We start from the raw sequence: 21,442 nt of genomic DNA, 5'->3' as shown, positions 1-21,442 counted from the left end.
TAGATTGAGTCTGTCTTCTGTTACTAGAACAAACTAATACACAATTCTTTTTGTGTCCTCTAATTGTGTACTTTTTAAATGTTAAACGAAGGGCTTCATATTTATCCTTGTTAGATTTCATACTTTGTCCCATCATTTCAGTCTACAAAAATTTAGAGTCTGATTCTGTTGGTCAGTCAATTACCTATCCTCTCACTTTTGGTAAGGATGTCTTCTATGCACTTATCCAAATCATTAATAAAAATGTTCAGCTCAGCAGAGTGAGGAGGAAGAAGAAGGAGGAGGAGGAGGGGAGGAGGGGGTAGGGGAGAAGGGGGAGAAGAAGAAGAAAAGGAAACAAACAAGAAATGAGCATCGTGTCAGTTTATTAGTCAATGAGTACACTTTTTAGATGGTTTTTCAAACAACTAAGAATTTACGCTACTTTACTCTAATCTAGCCTACACCTTCCATCCTGTCTCCCAGATCTCATGATTTAGTTGATCAGATGCTCTGCTGAAGGCTATGCTGCACCTTGGCATTCTGCTGAGATACCAATTGATAATCTCATCCAGGGGCACCTGGGTAGCTCAGTCGGTTAAGCGGCCGACTTTGGCTCAGGTCATGATCTCATGGTTCATGAGTTCAAGCCCCGCATCCGGCTCTGTGCTGACAGCTCAGAGCCTGGAGCCTGCTTCGGATTCTGTCTCCCTCTCTCTCTTCCCCTCTCCCACTCATTCTCTCTCTCTCCCTCTCTCAAAATAATAGATAATCTCATCCAAAAAGGACATAAGATAAAAAACCAAAAGTGGTCCTTTATTTATTTATTTATTTATTTATTTATTTATTTAAGAGAGAGAAAGGGCATGTGAGAGGGGGAGAGAGAGAGGAAGAGAATCGCAAGCAGACTCTACGCTCAGTGTGGAGCCCAATGTGGGGCTTGATCCCACAACCCTGGGATCACAACCTGAACCAAAATCAAGAGTCAGATGCTCAACTGATGGAGCCACCCAGGCTCCCTGGTTCTATTCTTTAAAATGCTCAAAACTCAGGGTGCCTATCTGGCTCAGTAGATAGAGCATGCAACTCTTGATCTCAGGGTCATGAGTTCAAGCCTCGTGTTGGGCATGGAGCCTATTTAAAAAATAATAATAATAAATTCAATACAATAAAGGAAAAAAATAAAATGATGATAAACGCTCAGTAACCCATCTCCTTACCTGTGCACACATGCATGCCCACATAGGTACCATCCCTCTTACCTATCTCTGCCTCCTCCCTCCCTGCTTATCTGCAAAATAACTGATTTTTTAAAGTGGATCAGGTCAGCATGAAGGGAGCAAAGAGTCTGTCTGTTTGGGAAGAGAAAAACTTTACTTCCGAACAATCTGTGACCTGTAGCACTTGGGAAAAAGAGGTGGGGAGAATGCCAGGAGATGAGTATATCTCAGCCACACATTGACTCATGGTGGGAAGTACCACCGCTTAAGATGGCCTCCAGCTGGAGGGTGGGGCCTCAAGGAGCAGAGACCCACCCACCTGTCGCTCCAGTCCAGCCTATAGGAGGCAGTGTGGTGCATCCAAGGAGCACAGCAACACCACTTGCTAGCCACCCCCCACTCCCTCGTGCCAAACCCAGGTGTCAGGCTCCACTCCTACCCTCTCACACTTCATTCCACTAGGATACTGAGTTCCAGTGGTTCTTCCCCTCCAAATGCTTCCTTTATCCACTTCTCTCTAGGCTCAGAGCCACATCCTCGTTCTCATTACCATTATCTCGTCAAATATTTCTTCCGCGCCATTCGCTCTTTCTGGGACTAAAATTACACGTATATCAGACTGATTGATATTTTCCCACAGATCTTAGAAGCTTGGTTTTCTTTTTTTACTCCCACTCCTTTTTGCTCCTCTTTGTGTTTCAGCTTGGATGGTTTCTACTGACCTCTCTCAAGTTCATTGGTTTTTTTTCTCCCCTCAGCTGTACCTACTATGGAAAAACTTGTTGAAGGAATTCATCTCTGATATCACGTTTTTTATTTCTAGCATTTTTTTTAAGTAGGGTCCGTGCCCAACACGGAACTTGAACTCACGACCCTAGGATCAAGAGTAGGATGCTATACTGACTGAGCCATCCAGGAGTGCCTATTTCTAGCATTTGCATTGGACTTTCTCATAGTTTCTGTGTCTCTGCCAAGACTCCCAAATGTTCATGCAAGTTGCCCACCCTTTCCCACTAGACCTTTTCACATATTAGTTATTATTATTTTAAAGTCCCTATCTGGTAACTCCAAAATCTGTGTCATCTGTGAATCTGGTTCTGTTGATTTCTGTAACTTTTTTTTTTTTTTTTTTTTGAGAGAGAGAAAGAGAAAGAGCAAGCAGGGGAGGGGCAGAGACAGAGGGAGAGAGAGAGAATCCCAAGCAGGCTCTGCACAGCCAGCGCAGAGCCCCACGTGGGGCTCAAATTCATGAATCATGAGATCATGGCCTGAGCCAAAATCAAGAGTCGGGCGCTTAACCGACTGAGCCACCCAGGTGCCCTGATTTCTGTAACTTTTAACGATGGATTGTTGTGTTTTTTTCTTCTTTATATGCGTCATAAATTTTTATTGAATGCCCATCGCATGTAAACAGTAGAGACTGAGGTAAATGGTATTTATGTCTGGAAGTGGCCATGCCTCTTCTGTTGGTCTGAGGGGTTGAGTCTGTTTAGGTCGGGGTCAGGCAGGGTTTGGGCTATGTTGTTCCCACCATTACCTTAGTGCATCACAGGCTTTGAATCCCTCTAGTAGTGGGCTGCTTAGAGTGTGGACTGGTGTGTCAGAGGATTTTTCTGGGTTCCTGCTCCATGGACCTCACCCATCCCTGCATGCCTGCCCTACACCAGCAGTGGAGTGCTCTTGCTTGTCGTGTGGAGCCAGGCTCCTGGAGGGGCAAGACACGCAGTGGGGGTGGGTTGAGGGCGTGTGTCTCTGTTATCCTGGTTCAGCTTTAGTCTCAGGCACATCCCAAGGTCAGGAGTGAGGCTTTCTCATTATTTCTGCCCCTGTTCCCTCAGAAAGCCAAATTCTGCCTTACTATCTGCAGTTGGTTTTTGTGGCCAGTTTCTTGCCCGCTCCCCCAACGGAGCAGACCCTTGCTTGAATCCCCAGCCCCATAGTTGCCCGCTTCTCCCTTTGGGATAGAGGGATTTTGCTTCCATTCTTCCTCACCAGAGCAGTGGATCTTTGCCTGTGGCAAAGAAGGACAGAAATGTTTTTACTCCTCACCCCAAAGCAGGTGAGTTTTGCTTTCATTACTCCCCCTAAAGCAAGAATCTGTTGCCCCTTCCTTAGCAGCTTAAGGCTTTTGCTTAAGAGAGGGATTCTGGAAGCAGCTGAGGCTTTTTGCCTTTGCCAAGCAGCTGCCTTAATCAACTTCTGCATGCTTGCACCACCACGGAGGAAAGCCCTCTCCCATTTCCTGCCCAGCTCTCAGTTTTTCTCTGAACCTCCGGGGAGGCCTCTGGAAAAACACTGTGAGTACAAACTCTCCTGTGTCTGGAATAGTCTCCAGCTATTCTAAACGGACACACTAGCCCATGTGTAGCCTTTTAGCTTTTGTTAAAGTTTTTGTTGATTTCTTCTTACCCACTTGTATGATGGCCACCTCTTTCTTCCGTGCTCTGCTAAAGTTGAGACTGTTCACGCGTGTCTCTCTCTCCTTGAAGAGGCTTTATTTCATTGTCTTGTGACCTCAGCTTCCTGCAGACTCAAGAAAAGCTACGGTTTTGTAGATAATTCGGCTATTTCTCATCCCCGGGCAGGGGAGTGGCATTTTCTTGCAGGATTCTCTACCCTAAGTGGAGATGAAAGTCCTCAGGTCAGTCATCTCTTTCTTAGACAACCGCAGTCACCTCACAGCTGGCCCCTGCATCCAATTTTGCTCCTCTCCATACTGCATCCAGAATTAAGTATTAAAATTCTGTAACCATTAGAAACTAAAAGGGACTGGAAAATAAAATACCTGAAATTAGCTACATAAAATCCGAAACATAGGTCATGGTGTGCCAGTTACCTATTGTCGTGTAACAAACCAGCTCCAAACCCAATGGCTTAAACCACGGCATTTATTTTGTTCATAAATCTGCAGGGCTTCTCAGGGACAGCTTGTCTCTGTTCCACCTGGTGTCAACTGGGGTAGCTTGAAGGCTGGGGTCTGAAATCATCTGAATCTCTCACATGTCTGATGCCTGGGTGGGAAGATTCATGCTGGGGGCTAAACTGCTGAGAGCCAGCCCCTCTGTCTCTCCATGGCGTTTCTATAGTATGGTGTCCTCAAGGTTGCCAAACATCTTCTATGTTGGCTCAGAACTACCAAGGAACATGTTGAGAGAGAGAGAGAGGAGTGCTTTCATGACCTAGCCTCAGAAGTCACATTATTTGTGCTGTACTCGATTAGCAAGGCACTTACATAGTCATACCCAGGTTCAAGGGGAGGGAGTGCTGACCCAACATCCCAAGAGAGGCATGTCCCCATCATACTTTAAGATGAAAGGGTGGGACGTGTTATGTTGATATGGCCACCTCTGAGGTCTGCCAAACATGATTCTATTTGTTCTGTAATCGTGAAACAATAGCTTCAAAGAAATCAAGCTAGAAAATAAAAATAAGACCACAAGTCATCAATTGCATATTTCATATAGACATATCATTGCCAAGTGTGAATCTGTGCTCCCCTAATCAGTATAATCATGTCATACCCATGGCAACCATAGCTTGCATCTTTCTAGATGCAAATCTGATCCTGTCACTACCCCTCTTAAAATGACCCATTATCTCCTTGTCCCCACAATAAAACCCAAGCTCCTTAACATGGCTTAGGAAGCCCTTGATACCTGGCCTTGTTTATTAATTTCCCAACCTCACCTTTGGATGTTTCTTCCTTTGTCCTTCATGCTCCAGCTACACTGAACTACTTTCTAGTCTCCAAACTTTCTTTTGCCTTTAGGCCGATGTACATGCTGTTTTCCTCTTCTGGGACTTTTCTCTGTCCCCATGTTCTTCTCCCTCTATTTTCATGGTCTGACTGCTACTCATTTTTCTGGACTCGGCTTCCCTAACACAGCCTCTCTCCTACTTCCCACCCTGACTGGCCTAGGGTTCTCCTATCTTCTTCCCCATGCTCTAAAGATCCCTGTGCTTACGTCTTGACTCCGCAGCACCAGTGATGACAGCACTAATTAGCTAGGCCATCTCTCTCCTTCCATCATTGTGTGGGAAGATGTGGTTTCGCTTTATTCACCACCGTGCACAGTGCAGGGTCTCAACAAGTATTGGCTAGGTGAATGAATCCGTGCCTGAGATAACCCACTTCTGGGTTCAAGTAAACAACTCTCCCACAGACCTAAGATTGCTATGGCAGTGTCCTGTCTTGAATCTTATAACTCAAGTAGGGACAAAGCTGGCTGGGATGGTTTGGAATTTTCAGGAAAATATTGCCTGTTTCATGTGGCTGGAGCTTTTCTTAATCTTGGGGAGCCACTCCAAGGCAGGGCCAGGGAGTGGCCCCAGGGCGTTTTCCCTTTTCCAGCAACAGTCCTGGTGGGCAGGCCTGCCTGGGAGAGGCACACCTCAGCAACAGCTGGTGGGATGTTTGTTTACTTGCTGTCCCTACATCCAGAGCCTATTTCTGGAACAGGTACTGGATGCAAGCCTGTGCCATTCCAGCCCTGATCCTACCAAAGCCCTGGGTGATGAGCGTGCCATGTGGCAGGAGAGAACAGTGTGGCAGTCACTTACCTTTCCTCCCTGGCTCTAACCCAACCTTCTTTGGGTATGCCACATCATTTCTGCTTTGCCCTATTGGCAAAAGTTGTCCTCCCTTGGCTCTGTGGTTTAGCATTAAATATTGCTCCGTTTGCTCTGTTTCACTTAGGGAGCCCTCTCAACTCAAATCTGATTTGAGGAAGTGCTAACTGGAGTTCCTTGGAAATTTCCAGGGTCAAAGAAAAAAGATCAGCGTTTCTGGCCAGTAGAATTTTTCCTACATTTAGTCCAATTTCTGAAAGAAAATTGGAATATAAAGAGATCATTTGACTTGTGATCACACAGTAAGCCACAAGACAAAGATAGCACCTGAGACTCTTAGATTCAAATTTAGTACCATTTTAATAGTCTAAGTTAAGTCTATATTAAAAAACTAGCTTTGGAAGCTAGTATCAAATTTGGTTTCACTATGGGGTGCCTGGCTGGCTCAGCTGGAGGAGCATCCTCAGTTGGAGGATGAACTTGGGTTCGTGGGTTTGAGCCCCACATAGGGTGTAGAGATTACAAATAAATAAAAACTTAAATTTTTTGGTAAATTGTGCTTCACTTGTTTTAAGAGCCATCACTCAGGTTGTCACCTCCTCTAAACCATAGTTGTGGGGCACCTGGGTGGCTCAGCTGGTTGAGAGCCCAACTTTGGCTCAGGTTGTAATCTCATGGCTCCTGAGTTTAAGCCCTGCATTGGGCTCACTGCTGTCAGCGAGGAGCCCACTTTGGATCCTTGGCCCCTCCCCCACTTGTGCTTTCATTCTTTCAAAAATAAAATTTAAAAAAAAAGAAGAAGAAGAAAAGAAACCATAGTTGCAACTCGCTGAACTCCCTTCTGTGGAAATCTGCCTCTATTAAAGAGTTAAGTGAGGGGCGCCTGGGTGGCTCAGTTGGTTAAGTGACTGACTTCGGCTCAGGTCATGATCTCATGGTTCGTGGGTTTGAGCCCCTTGTCGGGCTCTGTGCTAAATGCTTGCTCAGAGCCTGGAGCCTGATTCAGATTCTGTGTCTCCTTCTCTCTCTGCCCCTTCCCCGCTTGTGCTCTGTCTCTCAAAAATAAATAAATGTAAAAAAATTTTTTAAAGAGTTAAGTGAGCAGGCAGCTGAAGATCTAGGACTTTCATCCCATACCTCACCCAGATTTTCACGTGGGGCTAAAAGTCTTCCAGTTCTGCAGTTCCTCTAACTCCATTTCAGTTCCTCTAACTCAGTTTCCCACCTTCTCATACTAAAATTTCTGTTTCTTAGGAAATGGGAGGTAGGGAAAAGGCAAAGCTGGAATCTTGACTGAACTACAAAAACACTATTTTCTGGTGCAGATACATTCTCTGTCTGATGATTGACTGCTCTTTAGGAGGGTGTTTTTGGGACCTTATTGCTTTTTTCTTAAATTGTTGTTACTTGAGAAAGAGTCATTTTTGTTTATCATGAAGGGAGAAGAAAACTCAGTCTTCAAAAAAAAAAAAAAATCTATCCAATGAGAGCCATCAGATGGCCCCGTAGGAAGTGTGGTCCAGCACCTGAACCCCAGGCAGAGACAGAAACTTGCAAGCTCAGTCCAGGGCCAGGTGACTGTCAGTGTCTGCCTTCCCCAAAGTGTTTGGGGACCACAGACGGTCGCTCTCTATGTCAAAGGTATCCTACTATTAAAAAGCAGTAGAGGAAAAAATAAAAAAATTTAAAAATAAATAAAAATAAAAAGCAGTAGAGGGCACCTGGGTGGCTCAGTCGGTTAAGCGTCCAACTTTGGCTCAGATAATGAGCTCACAGTTCTTGAGTTCTAGCCCCACATCGGGCTCTGCGCTGACAGCTCTGAGCCTGCTTCAGATTCTCTGTCTCCCTCTCTCTCTGCCCCTCCCCTGCTCACGCTCTCTCTCTCTCTCAAAAATAAGTAAACATTTTTTAAAAAGCAGTAGGAATAAAGCTAATACCATTAATCAAATTTTTCTTTTAATTTTTAGAGGTGGGGAGGGGGGCACAGAGAGACCTAGGGCTTGATCCCACCACCCTGGGATCACAGCCTCAGCCCAAATTAAGAGACACTCAACCAACTGGGCCACCCAGGTGCCCCCATTATCAATTTTAAAAAAGGAAAATATATCTGGAAATTGCCACCTCCCCCTAAATTCATATAATTCAGCAAATACATGGAATTATCTGGTTGATTCCCATCCTTTGACAGCGCAAATACTTGATTTAGATATGACCACATGTTTTCTGAAGATTTTTATGGTCACTCTGTTCCATCATTAGGGAATTGAAACCTGTTACCCGGGAAGAAGCTCCATGGAGTCAGAGCTGCAGAAATCTGGCCACAGAATCCTACCCTAAGAGCACCGAGGTGAGGTTTGGCTTGTCAGAGGGCTCATGTCAAAAATAGAAGGCTGCAAAGTTTCTCAGGTCTCCTGCATTGTCAAATACTTGTCTTTACCTCCCCACTAACTGGGAGCATCTCTCTGGGAGAGAAGCAGTTCAAAAGCACCACACACACAGCTATTCTCATCAGAAAAGCTTTATGTAGACAACACGGACTGAACATGAACACTATAAACAGGGAAGCACAGGCTCAGCCAGGAAAGCTGCCACAAGAAGCTTGGAACTATTCAGAAGGGGTGTCAAATACCAACACCAAATTTACAAGTCTAATTTGAAGCTTGGCCCTTTTTAAGTGCAAGAGGAAGTTAGGGGAGAAACCATGCATGAAATAAAAAAATATACATATACACACAAACACTCAAGTTGTCACACTGTTGTCCCTTTTCTCCACAAGGAACAAATCAGACAAAGGAAAAGTGCGGCCTCTTTTCCTAAAGTCTCTATATTTATTACAAACTTAGAGGAGCCCCACATGGGGTGTGGATCCAAGGAGGCAGATTTGATTCTCCTTGGCCTCACTTACCACTGACAATTAACCAAAGAAATACTTGGGATACAGGCAGGAACATCCAGAAAAGGCAAGCAAAAATATGGCTCACTGAGCTTATATATTCTATACAAGGATATCAGTTTCTCCAAATACTTTCATACTTGCTCCTTCACTAGATTCTTAGCAGACTTCTCACCTGTAGCAACAGGGCTCAGGCAAGGTGTGAGACACAGAGGAAAGCGGTATTTTGATCCAGCATGTGCTGGGTCAGTCACTTTATCCAGGACAGTCACACATGCCAGCCCCAAGCCAGTCCTCAGGGGCCCACAGCTGTTTGCTTTGTTGAGTGGGAGCGTGGGCTACCCTCCCTCCTTAGATTTCTCCTTGCTGCTCCGCTGTTCCCTCTGGACCCAAGACAGCTGCTTGGCGTGCTTGTGTACAATTTACTGTTCCGCGGCTGCTGGCTGGTCCCCGGCCACTGGCTTCTCAACCTGGGACTCTGGAGGAATCAGATACTGGACCTCCTCTGTACTGATGGCTACTTTATCTGGCTGGAGCCACCTCTTGAAATGTTCCAAGGTGCTAGGAGAAAGCAGGAGAAAAGGGTGGCCGCATCAGACCTGGCTGATTAATCACTTAATGATTATCTCAGTTACTCAAATGCTGCCTTCCCGCCCACCACCAATTTCTTCCTACAATTGTTTTTCACTGCTAACGGGGAGAACGCCGCCGATCTTCCTCTGACAGCTGTGCATCCTGGCAGCTCGGCGGCATAATTTACCCCCTAGTGGGCACTTTGGCTATAAGCAGCACCAGGCCCCTTCAAATGCAGAGCCTCTGAAGGCTTGACGAGAATAGCTGAAGAGCTTATGTCTCAGTCCTGTCTTTTCTTCCTCAAAACTGGAGTGGAGAGAAACTGTCAGAGGGAGGAAACGTTCAAATAAATACCAAATTATTAGTGGAGCATCTTGAAATCTCCTATACCTGAGGCAGTCTGAGACTCGATTATACTTACAGCACTTAGTTGCACTAAGCACCATTTTTGTGGGTTTTTTGTTTGTTTATTTCATCCTATAGCAAGTCCTCGAGATGGAAACATCTGCACAGCAATTTCTCCCACAAAGAAATAGCCACTATGCCAGAGGGCTCTTTTTTCCTTTGCATCTGTGCAGAGAGGGGAAGTGCCCCCTCCCACCTTCCTTAATTACCCAAGATCCTCCACTCTAAAGCTTATTAGATACTCATGGTAAACTACAAATGACCACAAATAATATAAACCTTATTCTATGCTCTTAAATAGCCCAAAGTCTGGAGCCAAGAAGTAAAGCCATCACCAGCAGATTTGAGACACCTAAAATGGGGGAATCCTGGTGTAGACAATAGGACTTCTCAGCCCATTACTCCTGCACCAAAAGCATGCCATGATGAGGGTCACCTACCTGGCCTTCACGTACATGAAGAACCACACAATTCCACTACAAAATGGCCCCTGTTTAAATCATAAATGTTGAAGTCTGCAAATAAATGCAAATCTATTTCTGGTGTGCTTGTTCTAACACTGATAGAAAGACGTGTTCCCACAGATGGAGCTTGGGAACAAGTGCCCACAGCTCAGGGGACTAAGGTACTCCAGGGGCATTTAATCTTCATCTATAACACTTTTCATAGAATTGTTTCAATTGCTTCTATAGAAAAGGGAACATCATATCATTTTAGGTATTGATAAACACACAGAAACATGACCTTGAGCCTTGGTGCTGATCTGATTTCAGAGAAAAAGAATTCCTACTTGAGAATCACATAGGAGAAAATTTTGTCTTTTCTTCTCAGAATTGGAGAGGAGGCAAACGTCAAGGGGAGCAAGAATCGAATACCAAGTTATTAGTGTGTTGGGAATGTGTACATCTTCAAGTCTTTTGTGTTTGGGGCAGTTGAAGGCTCAACGGGATTGAGTCTTTAGAGACAGAAAAAAGCAACATGTGTTTTATTTTCTGAACCCTCAGAGGGTAGGTAGTTGGCCTGACTTTAGATGCCACATGATTTCTGAAGAATCTAAGGGCACACCAATGCAATATTTAAGATAATGTAAGTAAAAGCACTTTGCAAATTAAAAAGCAAAATGTAGGGGCGCCTGGGTGGCTCAGCTGGTTAAGCATCTGATTTCAGCTCAAGTCATGATCTTACAGCTCATGAGTTCATTGGGCTACTCGTTAACAGTGAGGAGCCTGCTTGGGATTCTTTGTCTCTGTCTCTCTGCCCTTTCCATGCTCGCTCGCTCTCTCTCTCTCTCTCTCAAAAATAAATAAACAAACTTGGAAAAAAAAGTAAAATGTAACTATCAAGTTTTATTTCCCTACTGTCCATGATTTCAGCAGCCATAGCTTCATCTGACATCATGGGGCTTTTTAAAATCAACGTTAATGGTATGTTGCAAACTTAGGTCATGTTTCCCTAAGACCTTTTGTTTCAAATTCGGGTTTTTACTTCCCTCACCCATTTTTTTGAATAATTTCTTACTGAACTTTAAAATTCCATCAAGACCAATGATAATAGCTAACACTTATATAGTACTTACCAGGGGCCAGGTCTGTTCTAAGCACTTTATACACAGTAACTCATTTAACCCTCATAACAACCCAAGAGGTAAGAGTTACTATTCCTGGAAAGCATATTACTATTACATATTCCTGTTACTATTCCTGCTCTGTAAAGCAGGAAACTGAGGCACACACAGGTTACTTCCTTAAGGACACACAGCCAATAAGTGGCAGAGCGACTCTCCCGGGTGTTGGGCACCATGCAGCTCTTTGTGGCAGGATGCCCTCTCCTCCTCTCTGCATCCGCCACCCCCCGAAGATACTGTTCAAGTCCTGCCTTCTTCTCTGGCACAAACACCAGAGCCCACAGGGAGCTCAGTGGTCTCTCAACTCCCAAAGCATGCTCTGTCACTTCCACTCACCCGGCTCTTTTCTTATGCTGCCTTATTTTGTTAGGTTCATCTTTATATATATTTGTCATCTCTCTCCAAATAGTTGTGGGGACCAAAGGAAAAAAAAGGGATCTCTAAAATTTCTTTACATCTCCCCTCTGCCCCAGCACCCCCAGCCCCATAGCATCAAGCACAGTGCCTTCACACAGTAGATGCTTAGGAAATTCATGCTATACAAATTCAGTCTATACAAATTTGAATGCCTACAAGGTGATAGAAACTCTGTAAGGCAATAGGGAGTTACAGGTAAGATACTGTTCCAGTTGATGATTGGTTACTACTTTCTCAAGTACATTGCATACTTGGAAAAGAAGACAATGCTTTATCCTCAATTCTGTCCAATCTGTGATCAAGATGTAGGTGGGGTATTTGCTTTTTTGCAAAAATACTATCAAAAATCTGCTACTGGACCAAGAGCAAAGAGAGCAACCTGAAAAAAGGATGAGTTTTGAGCTCAGAAAAGCTGATGTTGATATTAACCAATATCTCGACTCAAATGTCACTCTCCCTGAATTCTTTAGAGAAAGAGAAATGCCCTCAGTGAAATACTGTCACCTGGAACTGGACTGAGAACCAATTACCTCTCATCAGAATCAAATCCATCCACAAAGAACTCTGATGCTAACTTCTCCTGGAGGAATCGATCCCAGCATTCCTTCTTGGCTTGGGCCAAGGTTCGAAGCATGTCCTTAGAAGTTACTTCCTGATTTAAACCTTTGATTCTTCTCAGTTTCTTCTCTAAAAACAGATGAGAAGTTAACAAGGAAAGTGAGTATAAAATGAAACTAAATCTAAAATGCAACATGACAACTTAAAAATTCTCTCACTGATGAGTATATTCACACTCCCTGCAAAGGAGCTCATTTTTTCTGAGGACATGTACAGGGAAATGTACATTTTTCTTTTTCCTTCACAATGTCTTAACTCTGGATTGTATCAAAGAAACATTTAACCCCAGAAAGGGAAAAAGCCATAGGCTCTCATAAATAAATCAGTGGCATGTCTTCTTTGAAATCACAGAAGCCAGCAGGTATCTCTCTAAGGAATTACTTGTTTTCCCTGGCTTGACATGTGTCAACTCCTTGAATATAGTCTCTCTGAGGAGTAAGTGGTTTTTCTTTTTGTTACAATGACATGAAGTAGTTTCCAAACCTCAGGAGAAAGAATTAGAGAAAATAATGAAAGATCCAATGGTTCATTAGACACTAAAATTGACTTGATGGGAACTCAATAATCAGAGACCTTGAAGATCTCTATGTGTGATTAAATTCTTCATAAAAGAAAATCTCCCAACGTTTTTTACAGTTACTCAACTTGTGGCCTGGATGTTGGGACCTTATAAAAACAAACATCTTCTAATTCCAATGAATGGTCTACATGGCTTCCTGATGATAGATGTTTACTTATTCTTCTGTGCATTTTAAGTGTAATTGTTGAACAACTGAAGAACAGAAGGAACAGTATCACCATTTGCCTTCTGCCTTAATTCAGTCTTGCCTTCAACTATAATAAATGTGTCAATGATGGCCTTTTGGAGAGGGGAGTGGGGAATATCAAGCCCAGACCCAAACAGAAACTTTATGATTTGCAATCCTGTTTTCATTTCTTCTTTTTAAAATTTTATTTATTTATTTTAAATAATCTCTACACCCAATGTGGGGTTTGAAATTATAACCCCGAGATCAAGAGTTACATATTCCTCCGACTAAGCTAGTCTGGAGCCCCCTGTTTTCACTTTTTTTTTTTTTTTTTAATGTTTACTTATTTATTTTGAAAGAGAGAGAGAGAACAGGGCAGGGGCAGGGAGAGAGAGGGAGACAGAATCCCAGGCAGGCTCAGCTCAGAGCCTGATGCAGGGCTCTATCTCACAAACTGTGAGATCGCGACCTGAGCTGAAATCAAGAGTTGGTCACTTAACCAACTGAACCACCCAGGCACCTCTGTTTTCATTTCTAAACAGGCCACATCATCTGCCATCCACAGATCAAAGCAATAACCACCTTTTGTTGCTGCAAGTTAGCACCAAGAGTTCGCCCATGTAAAAAACCTGCAATTGATAAAAGTTAAATATTTGAGGAGTTTTTGCCTCCTTGAGGATGTGAAAAGAATTATGTAGATCTCACACTGAGCTGGCTAAGTTTTTTTTTTTAATACTTTTTAAAAAAATATTTATTTATTTTTGAGAGAGACAGACAGACAGACAGGGTGTGAGTGGGGGAGGGGCAGAGAGAGAGGGAGACACAGATTCCGAAGCAGGCTCCAGGTTCTGAGCTGTCTGTACAGAGCCTGACGTGGGGCTCAAAGTCACAAACCATGAGATCATGAACTGAGCTGTAGTCAGTCGCTTAACTGACTGAGCCACCCAGGTGCCCCATGAGCTGGCTAAGGTTTTATAATTGGTGCTCTTAGTGGATTCTTTTTGATATAGGTTTATTTGGCAATAAAAACAATGTATTATCTGGCCTTGGTTCTCAAGGTGGAAGGTACTCTTTTGGGCTGGCAAAGTCTTCCCCTCTCTGAGTGTGCTGCGTCCCTAATCGGTTGTGATCTAAGTTGGGCAGGTAGAAATAGATACACTGCATACTCCAAGTCTGCCTGCCAATGTCTCCCAGACTGTGCCATAGGCACAGAAATGGCTCCTGTCTTCCTCAGAGAATGAAATTTTAATCATCTTTTTTTTTTTTAAGATTTTATTTTTAAGTATTCTCTACACTCAACATGGGGCCCAAACTTACAATCCCCCAGATCAAAAGTCCCATGCTCTACCGACTGAGCCAGCCAGGAACCCTTTAATCATCTTCTTAACTGATTTTAGAAAAGATCAGTGGAGTTTTAACTTCCAAAACCAGTCCTGACCAATCAAATCATCACCAAATCCATTAAAGTTTCTTACATCTCCTGGGCACAGAGTACCAACAAGCTGCAGGATGTGGTTCTCCAGCTTTCTCAGATGATTGCTTCTTCTCCTTATCATCATTCTGACTACCACTGAACAAAATTGTGTGGGACGCCTGGGTGGCTCAGTCAGTTAAGCATCTGACTCTTGATTTCAGCTCAGGCCACGATCTCACAATTTGTAGGATCGAGCCCTATGTCAGGCTCTCTCTCCCTCTCTCTCTGCCCCTTCCCCACTCTCTCTTTCTCATAATAAATAAATAAACATTGAAAAAAAAAAAAAAGAGGGGTGCCTGGGTGACTCAGTCGTTAAGCCTGTGACTTCGGCTCAGGTCATGATCTCATAGTTCGTGAGTTTGAGTCCAACATCAGGTGAGCTCGAGTCTGGCTTTGGGTAAAACATGAGCCCGGGTGAGCCCCTTTCTCTCTCCCTCTCTCTTTGCCCCTGATAGGATTCTCCCTCTCCTTCTCTCTCTCTCTCTGCCCTCACTCACTTGTGCCCTCTATCTCGAAAAAAAAAAAAAAAAAAAGAACACAATTGTCAACAACCTTGGCCAGGGCTGCAGGCTGCAAGTATTACTATCCTAATGTTGGTGGCTTCCCGATAAATTTCACATTACACCCTTATATTTCTTATTATCCATCATTCCTCTTGTGTTTCTCTCATATCTTTTTCTTACAGATCCTGTAAACTCTATTCTGACTCTTCTTTCTGTCCTTCCTCAAAAGCTTCTTCCTGAATTGCCTTTCCTTTCTTAAATAATTATTCCTAGGTTTGGTTTTGTGAGACATAGATGAGTCTCATGGGTGTTTAATAATAAAAGGATACCACAATTCTAAAGCAGTCACTGCCCTAGACTGATATTTTTCTGTCCCCTTGCATGGGACAATCTGAATCTCTTTCCTGTATTTGGAGTCTCTCTAAATATTAATACTTAAGGCCACAGGACAGAAGATGTATTCAGGAAATATTTTCAAAATTAAACAACTAACAAGAGGTAGAATGAATTTTATGTCAACATGGTCCCATTCCAACAATCAACCTATTTAATACAACAGTTTTTTAGTACAACAATTTTTCAATATAATAGTTTCATCAGAAATCCAAATGCAGCTCTGGGGCCATGCCCTTTTCTTTCAGGATGGCATAATGTTTGACACTTTTGAGTTATCTGAATATATGGGCCACCAATAGTAGGCAAGAGGATTGTACAGAATGGCAAGAAATGAAGGAGAATTCAGATGATACAGTCGGAGGCAGGAGGTAACAAAGACAGTTTTAAGGAGGGGCGCCTGGGTGGCTCAGTCGGTTGAGTGGCTGACTTCGGCTCAGGTCACGATCTCACGGTCCGTGGGTTCGAGCCCCGCGTCGGGCTCTGTGCTGACCGCTCGGAGCCTGGAGCCTGTTTCAGATTCTGTGTCTCCCTCTCTCTCTGACCCTCCCCCGTTCATGCTCTGTCTCTCTGTCTCAAAAATAAATAAACGTTAAAAAAAAATTAAAAAAAAAAAAAAAAAGACAGTTTTAAGGGATATACAAGGAAAAGGGTGCTCCTTCCCAACAACCAACCTGAAACCCCCTAGAATTATATCTGACAAATACATGTGGTGAGGACTAAAAATAATACTAATTAAGGGGGAAAACTGGGTGGCTCAGTCAGTTAAGCGGCTGACTCTTGATTTCAGCTCAGGTCATGATCTCACAGTTCATGAGATTGAGCCCTGTGTCCGGCACAGTGCTGACAACACGGAGCCTGCTTGGGATTCTCTCTCTCCTCTTTCTCTGTCCCTCCTCCTACTCACACTATCTCTCTCACAAAAATAAATAAACATTAAAAAATTATGATAATGGGCACCTGGGTGGGTCAGTTGGTTAAGCGACTTCGGCTCAGGTCACGATCTCACGGTTTGTGAGTTTGAGTTCCAGATAGGGCTGTGTGCTGATGGCTCAGAGCCTGGAGCTTGCTTCAGATTCTCTCTCTCTCTCTCTCTCTCTCTCTCTCTCTGCCCCTCCCCTGCTCACACTCTGTGTCTCTCTCTCTCTCAAAAGTAAACATTAAAATAAATAAAAATAAATAAATAAAATAATAATACAAAATGATAATAATAATAATTAAGATTAGAAACCAGGTTTGAGGGGCGCCTGGGTGGCTCACTCAGTCAAAACATCTGACTTCGGTTCATGTCAGGATCTCGCAGTCTGTGAGTTCGAGCCCAAGTCCCGTGTCGGGATCTATGCTGACAGCCCACAGTCAGGAGCCTGCTTTGGATTCTGTGTCTCCCTCTCTCTCTCTGCCCCTCCCCTGCTCTCACTCTGTCTCCCTCTCTCTCTCAAAAATAAATACACATTAGAAAAATACATGTTAAAAAAACAGGTTTGATGTAACTTTAACATGCTTCCTTAAAACCACCAGCTTATGATTAAAAACATAAAGTAATTTAACTCACCTAGAGATGCTAAATACACTTCTGAATCCTGCAAGGGAGCCCAAGGCTTTGTAGCTGGCTGATCAGCAAAATCTGGGGCCTCCCTCTGGCCTGTGCCTGCAGGGTAAGAATCCATAAAGGAGTCTGAAAAGGCATTGTTGGCACCATCTTCTTGATCAGGATTAGGCAGACAGGAACAGATTTCAGCCCAAAGATCAGGGCCAGATTTTGTAGCTGTAGAGTCAACACTCTCAAACATTTTCATTTGGAATCTGAGCTGGAAAAACAGAACTGTAAGGACTGGCTCTAAGGATACAGTATAAGTATGCAGTACTGAGATATTTGTTTCCCTACTGAAGGAAGGTAATAGGCTTTTAAGAAGTTTCTCTAAACTTAAAATGTCTTTTATTAGATTCCTATGTTATAGATATAAAGATGACAAAAGGGCAATTGGGTTCCTCTTCTGGCTCGGCATTCCAGTTGTTTTCATAATAAAGTTTGTTTTTAAAAATGAAATTTCTCAAGCCAGACACAAAAGGACAAATATCAAGTGATTCCACTTGTAAGAAGTACCTAGTGCAGTCAAATCCATAGAGACAGAAAAGAGAATGGTGGTGGCCAGGGGGTTGGGGGAGGGGGAAATGGGAGTTACGTTTAATGGGTACAGAGTTTCAGTGGGAAGTTCTAGAGATGGATAATCATGATGGTTGCACACCCATGTGAGTGCCACTGAATTGTACATCTAAAAATGGTTAAAATGAGGGGCGCCTGGGTGGCTCAGTCAGTGGAGTGTCTGGCTCTTCGTTTCGGCTCAGGTCCCTGATCCCAGAGTCATGGGATCAAGCCTCCCATTGGGCTCAGAGCTGACAGCACAAAGCCTGCTTGGAATTCTCTCTCCCTCTGCCCCTCTCCCCCACTCACACTCTCTAAAAATAAAAATTTACAAATTTTAGGGGCACTGGGTGGCTCACTCAGTGAAGTGTCCAACTCTTGATTTCAGCTCAGGTCACCATCTCACAGTCGTGGGATTGAGCCCCAAGTCGGGCTCCACTCTGAGCATGGAGACTATTTGGTCTCTCTCCCTCCTCCCCTCTCACTCTCCCTTTCCCTAAATAAGTAAATAAATAATTTTTTTAAAAAATAATTTTTTTAAACAGTTAAAATGGGCCCTTTTACATTATGTGTGTTTTAACACACACATACGCACACACACAAAGAAATGTCTAGGACATTTCCAGTGGAGACAAATATTCTGCACTTTGCTCCAAAGATCTCCAAAATGCAACCACTCTGTCCTCAGCCAATTAAATTCTGTTTTCAGTAGGACATGAACTAAAGGCCTTGCACAGTTCCATAGACATGAGGATAATAAAAATGCTGTTTGGAAAATAGTGTCAGAGAGTAATGTCATATGCAAAGCCCCATGTGCTCATTACATGTAGAAACTGGACTATATACCTTATTTTATAAGTTCTTATTTTAATAGTCAGAAACACTGGAAGAGGCATTTCCATCAGTTTACAGATGAAGAAACTGAGGATCAGAAGGATAACAAAAGTCTAGGGTACCTTACTGACATCTATGGTGATTCCTTGATTGGAAACCACACCTCTGCCGCTCCAAAATCCATGTTCTTATCCAATACCTCGCTGCTGGGGCTTTCATAACTATCTAGTCTTACAGCCTGGGCTGACACCCTCCTTCAGGAAGGACCTTTGAGATTAGGAAGGCTGCCTGGGGTAAGGTCTAAATAATTCCAGGAGAGAGCCCAGCCAGCGCAAGGGCCCAGAAGTAAAAGGGGCAGAAATGTCACAGAGGCTCTGGATAAATTGATGCCGGGGTCCCAGTGAACCTCCACTCCCATCCCGAAGTCGCTTGAACCCACCCAGACCAAAACTTTGCTCGCACCGGAGCCCCAGTCCTCCCCCCTTCTCTCTAGGAAGTCCAGAACAGAGCCGGCAATGCCAGTGTCCAGACCCGGGCCTCCGTCACTCTGACCTCAAGAACTGGCTGGGCAATACGAGTCAGGCCCCGAAGCTCCTCTGTGGTATCCCGGGATAGGACCGGACCATGGATCTAAAACGGTAGGTACCCCTGCCCCTCTTCACCTACCACAACCGCCTGCCCAGCAGCCCACAAACGCTCGGCTCAGTTCCGTCGCTGAAGGCTGTGAAGAAATGGGGGGGCGGAGTCTCCGAGTGATGGATCCGGGAGTCCTCCAACCACCGCCCAACCTGACGATGTTCTGTGCGTCGATTGGTTGAGGGGAGCTCGGCTAAGTGAGGAAGTGAGGGGCCGAGTGAGAGAAAGAGGTAGGCGGGACTTGTTGCCGGGATATAGGGCAGTCACTTGGCCTTGGCTCCAACTTCCCTGGGGCAGGTAGATTCCACGCGCATCTGAGCATTCCTGGCGCGCGGACAGCGCCTTCCGCCATCACCTTCTCGGATAGGGGAAGCCCAGTTGCCGAGGCCTTTTGAGTTTTCTTGGTTCCCTGAGGAAATTCACCTCCTCGGCAATTCTCTGGGTTGGTGTTTTGTCTGTGAAAATTGCAGCCCTTTGCTACCCAAATTAAAGTACTTCAGCAGCTCAGATGGGAATGGAGGCGACTACTTTCCTTATTCTCACAGGAGACCCAGGCCCTATTAGCCAAGTTATGAAGCTTTTTCTTTTTTTTTCTTGTAAAATTTTTTTTAACGTTTTATTTATTTTTTTCACATTTTAACTTTATTTTTTATGTTTTAAAATCTACATCCAAATTATTTAGTATATAGTGAAGCACTGATTTCAGTAGATTCCTTAATGCCCCTTACCCATTTAGCCCATCCCCCCTCCCACAAACCCTCCAGCAACCCTCAGTTTGTTCTCCATATTTATGAGTCTCTTTTGTTTTGTCCCCCTCCCTGTTTTTATATTATTTTTGTTTCCCTTCCCTTATGTTCATCTGTTTTGTCTCTTAAAGCCCTCATATGAATGAAGTCATATGATTTTTGTCTTTCTCTGACTGACTAATTTCACTTAGCATAGTACCCTCCAGTTCCATCCACGCAGTTGCAAATGGCAAGATTTCATTCTTTTTGATTGCTGAGTAATACTCCATTGTATATATATATATACCACATCTGCTTTATCCATTCATCCATCGATGGACATTTGGGCTCGTTCCATACTTTGGCTATTGTTGATAGTACTGCTATAAACATGGGGGCGCATGTGTCCCTTCGAGACAGCACACCTGTATCCCGTGGATAAATGCCTAGTAGTGCAATTGCTGGGTCATAGGGTAGTTCTATTTTTAGTTTTTTGAGGAACCTCCATACTGTTTTCCAGAGTAGCTGCACCAGCTTGCATTCCCACCAACAACACAAAAGAGGTCCTCTTTCTCCACATCCTCGCCAACATCTGTTGTTGCCTGAGTTCTTAATGTTAGCCATTCTGACAGGTGTAAGGTGGTATCTTATTGTGGTTTTGATTTGTATTTCCCTGATGAGTGATGTTGAGCATTTTTTCATGTGTCGGTTGGCCATCTGGATGTCTTCTTTGGAGAAGTGGCTATACATGTCTTTTGCCCATTTCTTCACTGGATTGTTTTTTGGGTGTTGAGTTTGATAAGTTCTTTGTAGATTTTGGATACTAACCCTTTATCTGATATGTCATTTGCAAATATCTTCTCCCATTCTGTCAGCTGCCTTTTAGTTTTGCTGATTGTTTCCTTCGCTGTGCAGAAGCTTTTTATTTTGATGAGGTCCCAGTAGTTCATTTTTGCTTTTGTTTCCCTTGCCTCCAGAGACGTGTTGAGTAAGAAATTGCTGCAGGCAAGATCAAAGAGGTTTTTGCCTGCTTTCTCCTGGAGGATTTTGACGGCTTCCTGTCTTACACTGAGGTCTTTCATCCACTTTGAGTTTATTTTTGTGTATGGTGTAAGAAAGTGGTCCAGGTTCATTTATCTGCATGTCACTGTCCAGTTTTCCCAGCAGCACTTTTTGAAAAGACTGTCTTTATTCCGTTGGATATTCTTTCCTGCTTTGTCAAAGATTAGTTGCCCATACATTTGTGGGTCCATTTCTGGGTTCTCTATTCTATTCCCTTGATCTGAGTGTCTGTTCTTCTGCCAGTACTATACTGTCTTGATGATTACAGCTTTGTAGTATAGCTTGAAGTCTGGGATTGTGATGCCTCCTGCTTGGGTTTTCTTTTTCAAGATTGCTTTGGCTATTCAGGGTCTTTTCTGGTTCTATACAAATTTTAGGATTCTTTGTTCTAGCTCTGTGAAGAATGCTGGTGTTACTTTGATAGGGATCGCATTGAATATGTAGATTGCTTTGGGTAGCATCGACATTTTAACAATATTTGTTCTTCCTATCCAGGAGCATGGAATCTTTTACCATTTCTTTGTGTCTTCTTCAATTTCTTTCATCAGCTTTCTATAGTTTTCAGTGTATAGATTTTTCACCTCTTTGGTTAGATTTATTCCTAGGTATTTAATGGTTTTTGGTG

The 21,442-nt window shown here is 43.6% G+C and overlaps 1 protein-coding gene across 3 annotated transcripts; it reads right to left on the bottom strand.

Annotated features, from left to right (window-relative positions):
- Positions 1-8,270: 8,270 nt before the first annotated feature.
- Positions 8,271-19,157, bottom strand: CCDC32 (coiled-coil domain containing 32). Of its 3 annotated transcripts, XM_019442553.2 has the most exons (5): positions 19,061-19,100; positions 18,517-18,661; positions 16,970-17,225; positions 12,211-12,367; positions 8,271-9,222 (listed from the first exon to the last, which is right to left on the bottom strand). In XM_019442553.2, exons 3-5 carry the CDS (start codon positions 17,211-17,213, stop codon positions 9,084-9,086), a joined length of 540 nt encoding a protein of 179 aa, XP_019298098.1. In that variant the 5' UTR covers positions 17,214-17,225; positions 18,517-18,661; positions 19,061-19,100; the 3' UTR covers positions 8,271-9,083. The 3 variants fall into 3 exon arrangements, with proteins under 3 accessions (XP_019298098.1, XP_019298096.1, XP_019298097.1); XM_019442551.2 differs by lacking the exon at positions 18,517-18,661 and having other exon boundaries at positions 16,970-17,220; positions 19,061-19,157; XM_019442552.2 differs by lacking the exon at positions 18,517-18,661 and having other exon boundaries at positions 19,061-19,135.
- Positions 19,158-21,442: the final 2,285 nt, after the last annotated feature.

This window comes from Panthera pardus, unplaced genomic scaffold (assembly GCF_024362965.1).
Source record: "Panthera pardus isolate Hobbes unplaced genomic scaffold, ASM2436296v1 HiC_scaffold_24, whole genome shotgun sequence".
NCBI lineage: Eukaryota > Metazoa > Chordata > Mammalia > Carnivora > Felidae > Panthera > Panthera pardus.
Note: the sequence above shows the minus strand (reverse complement) of the source record. Positions and strands in the feature narration are given on the sequence as shown.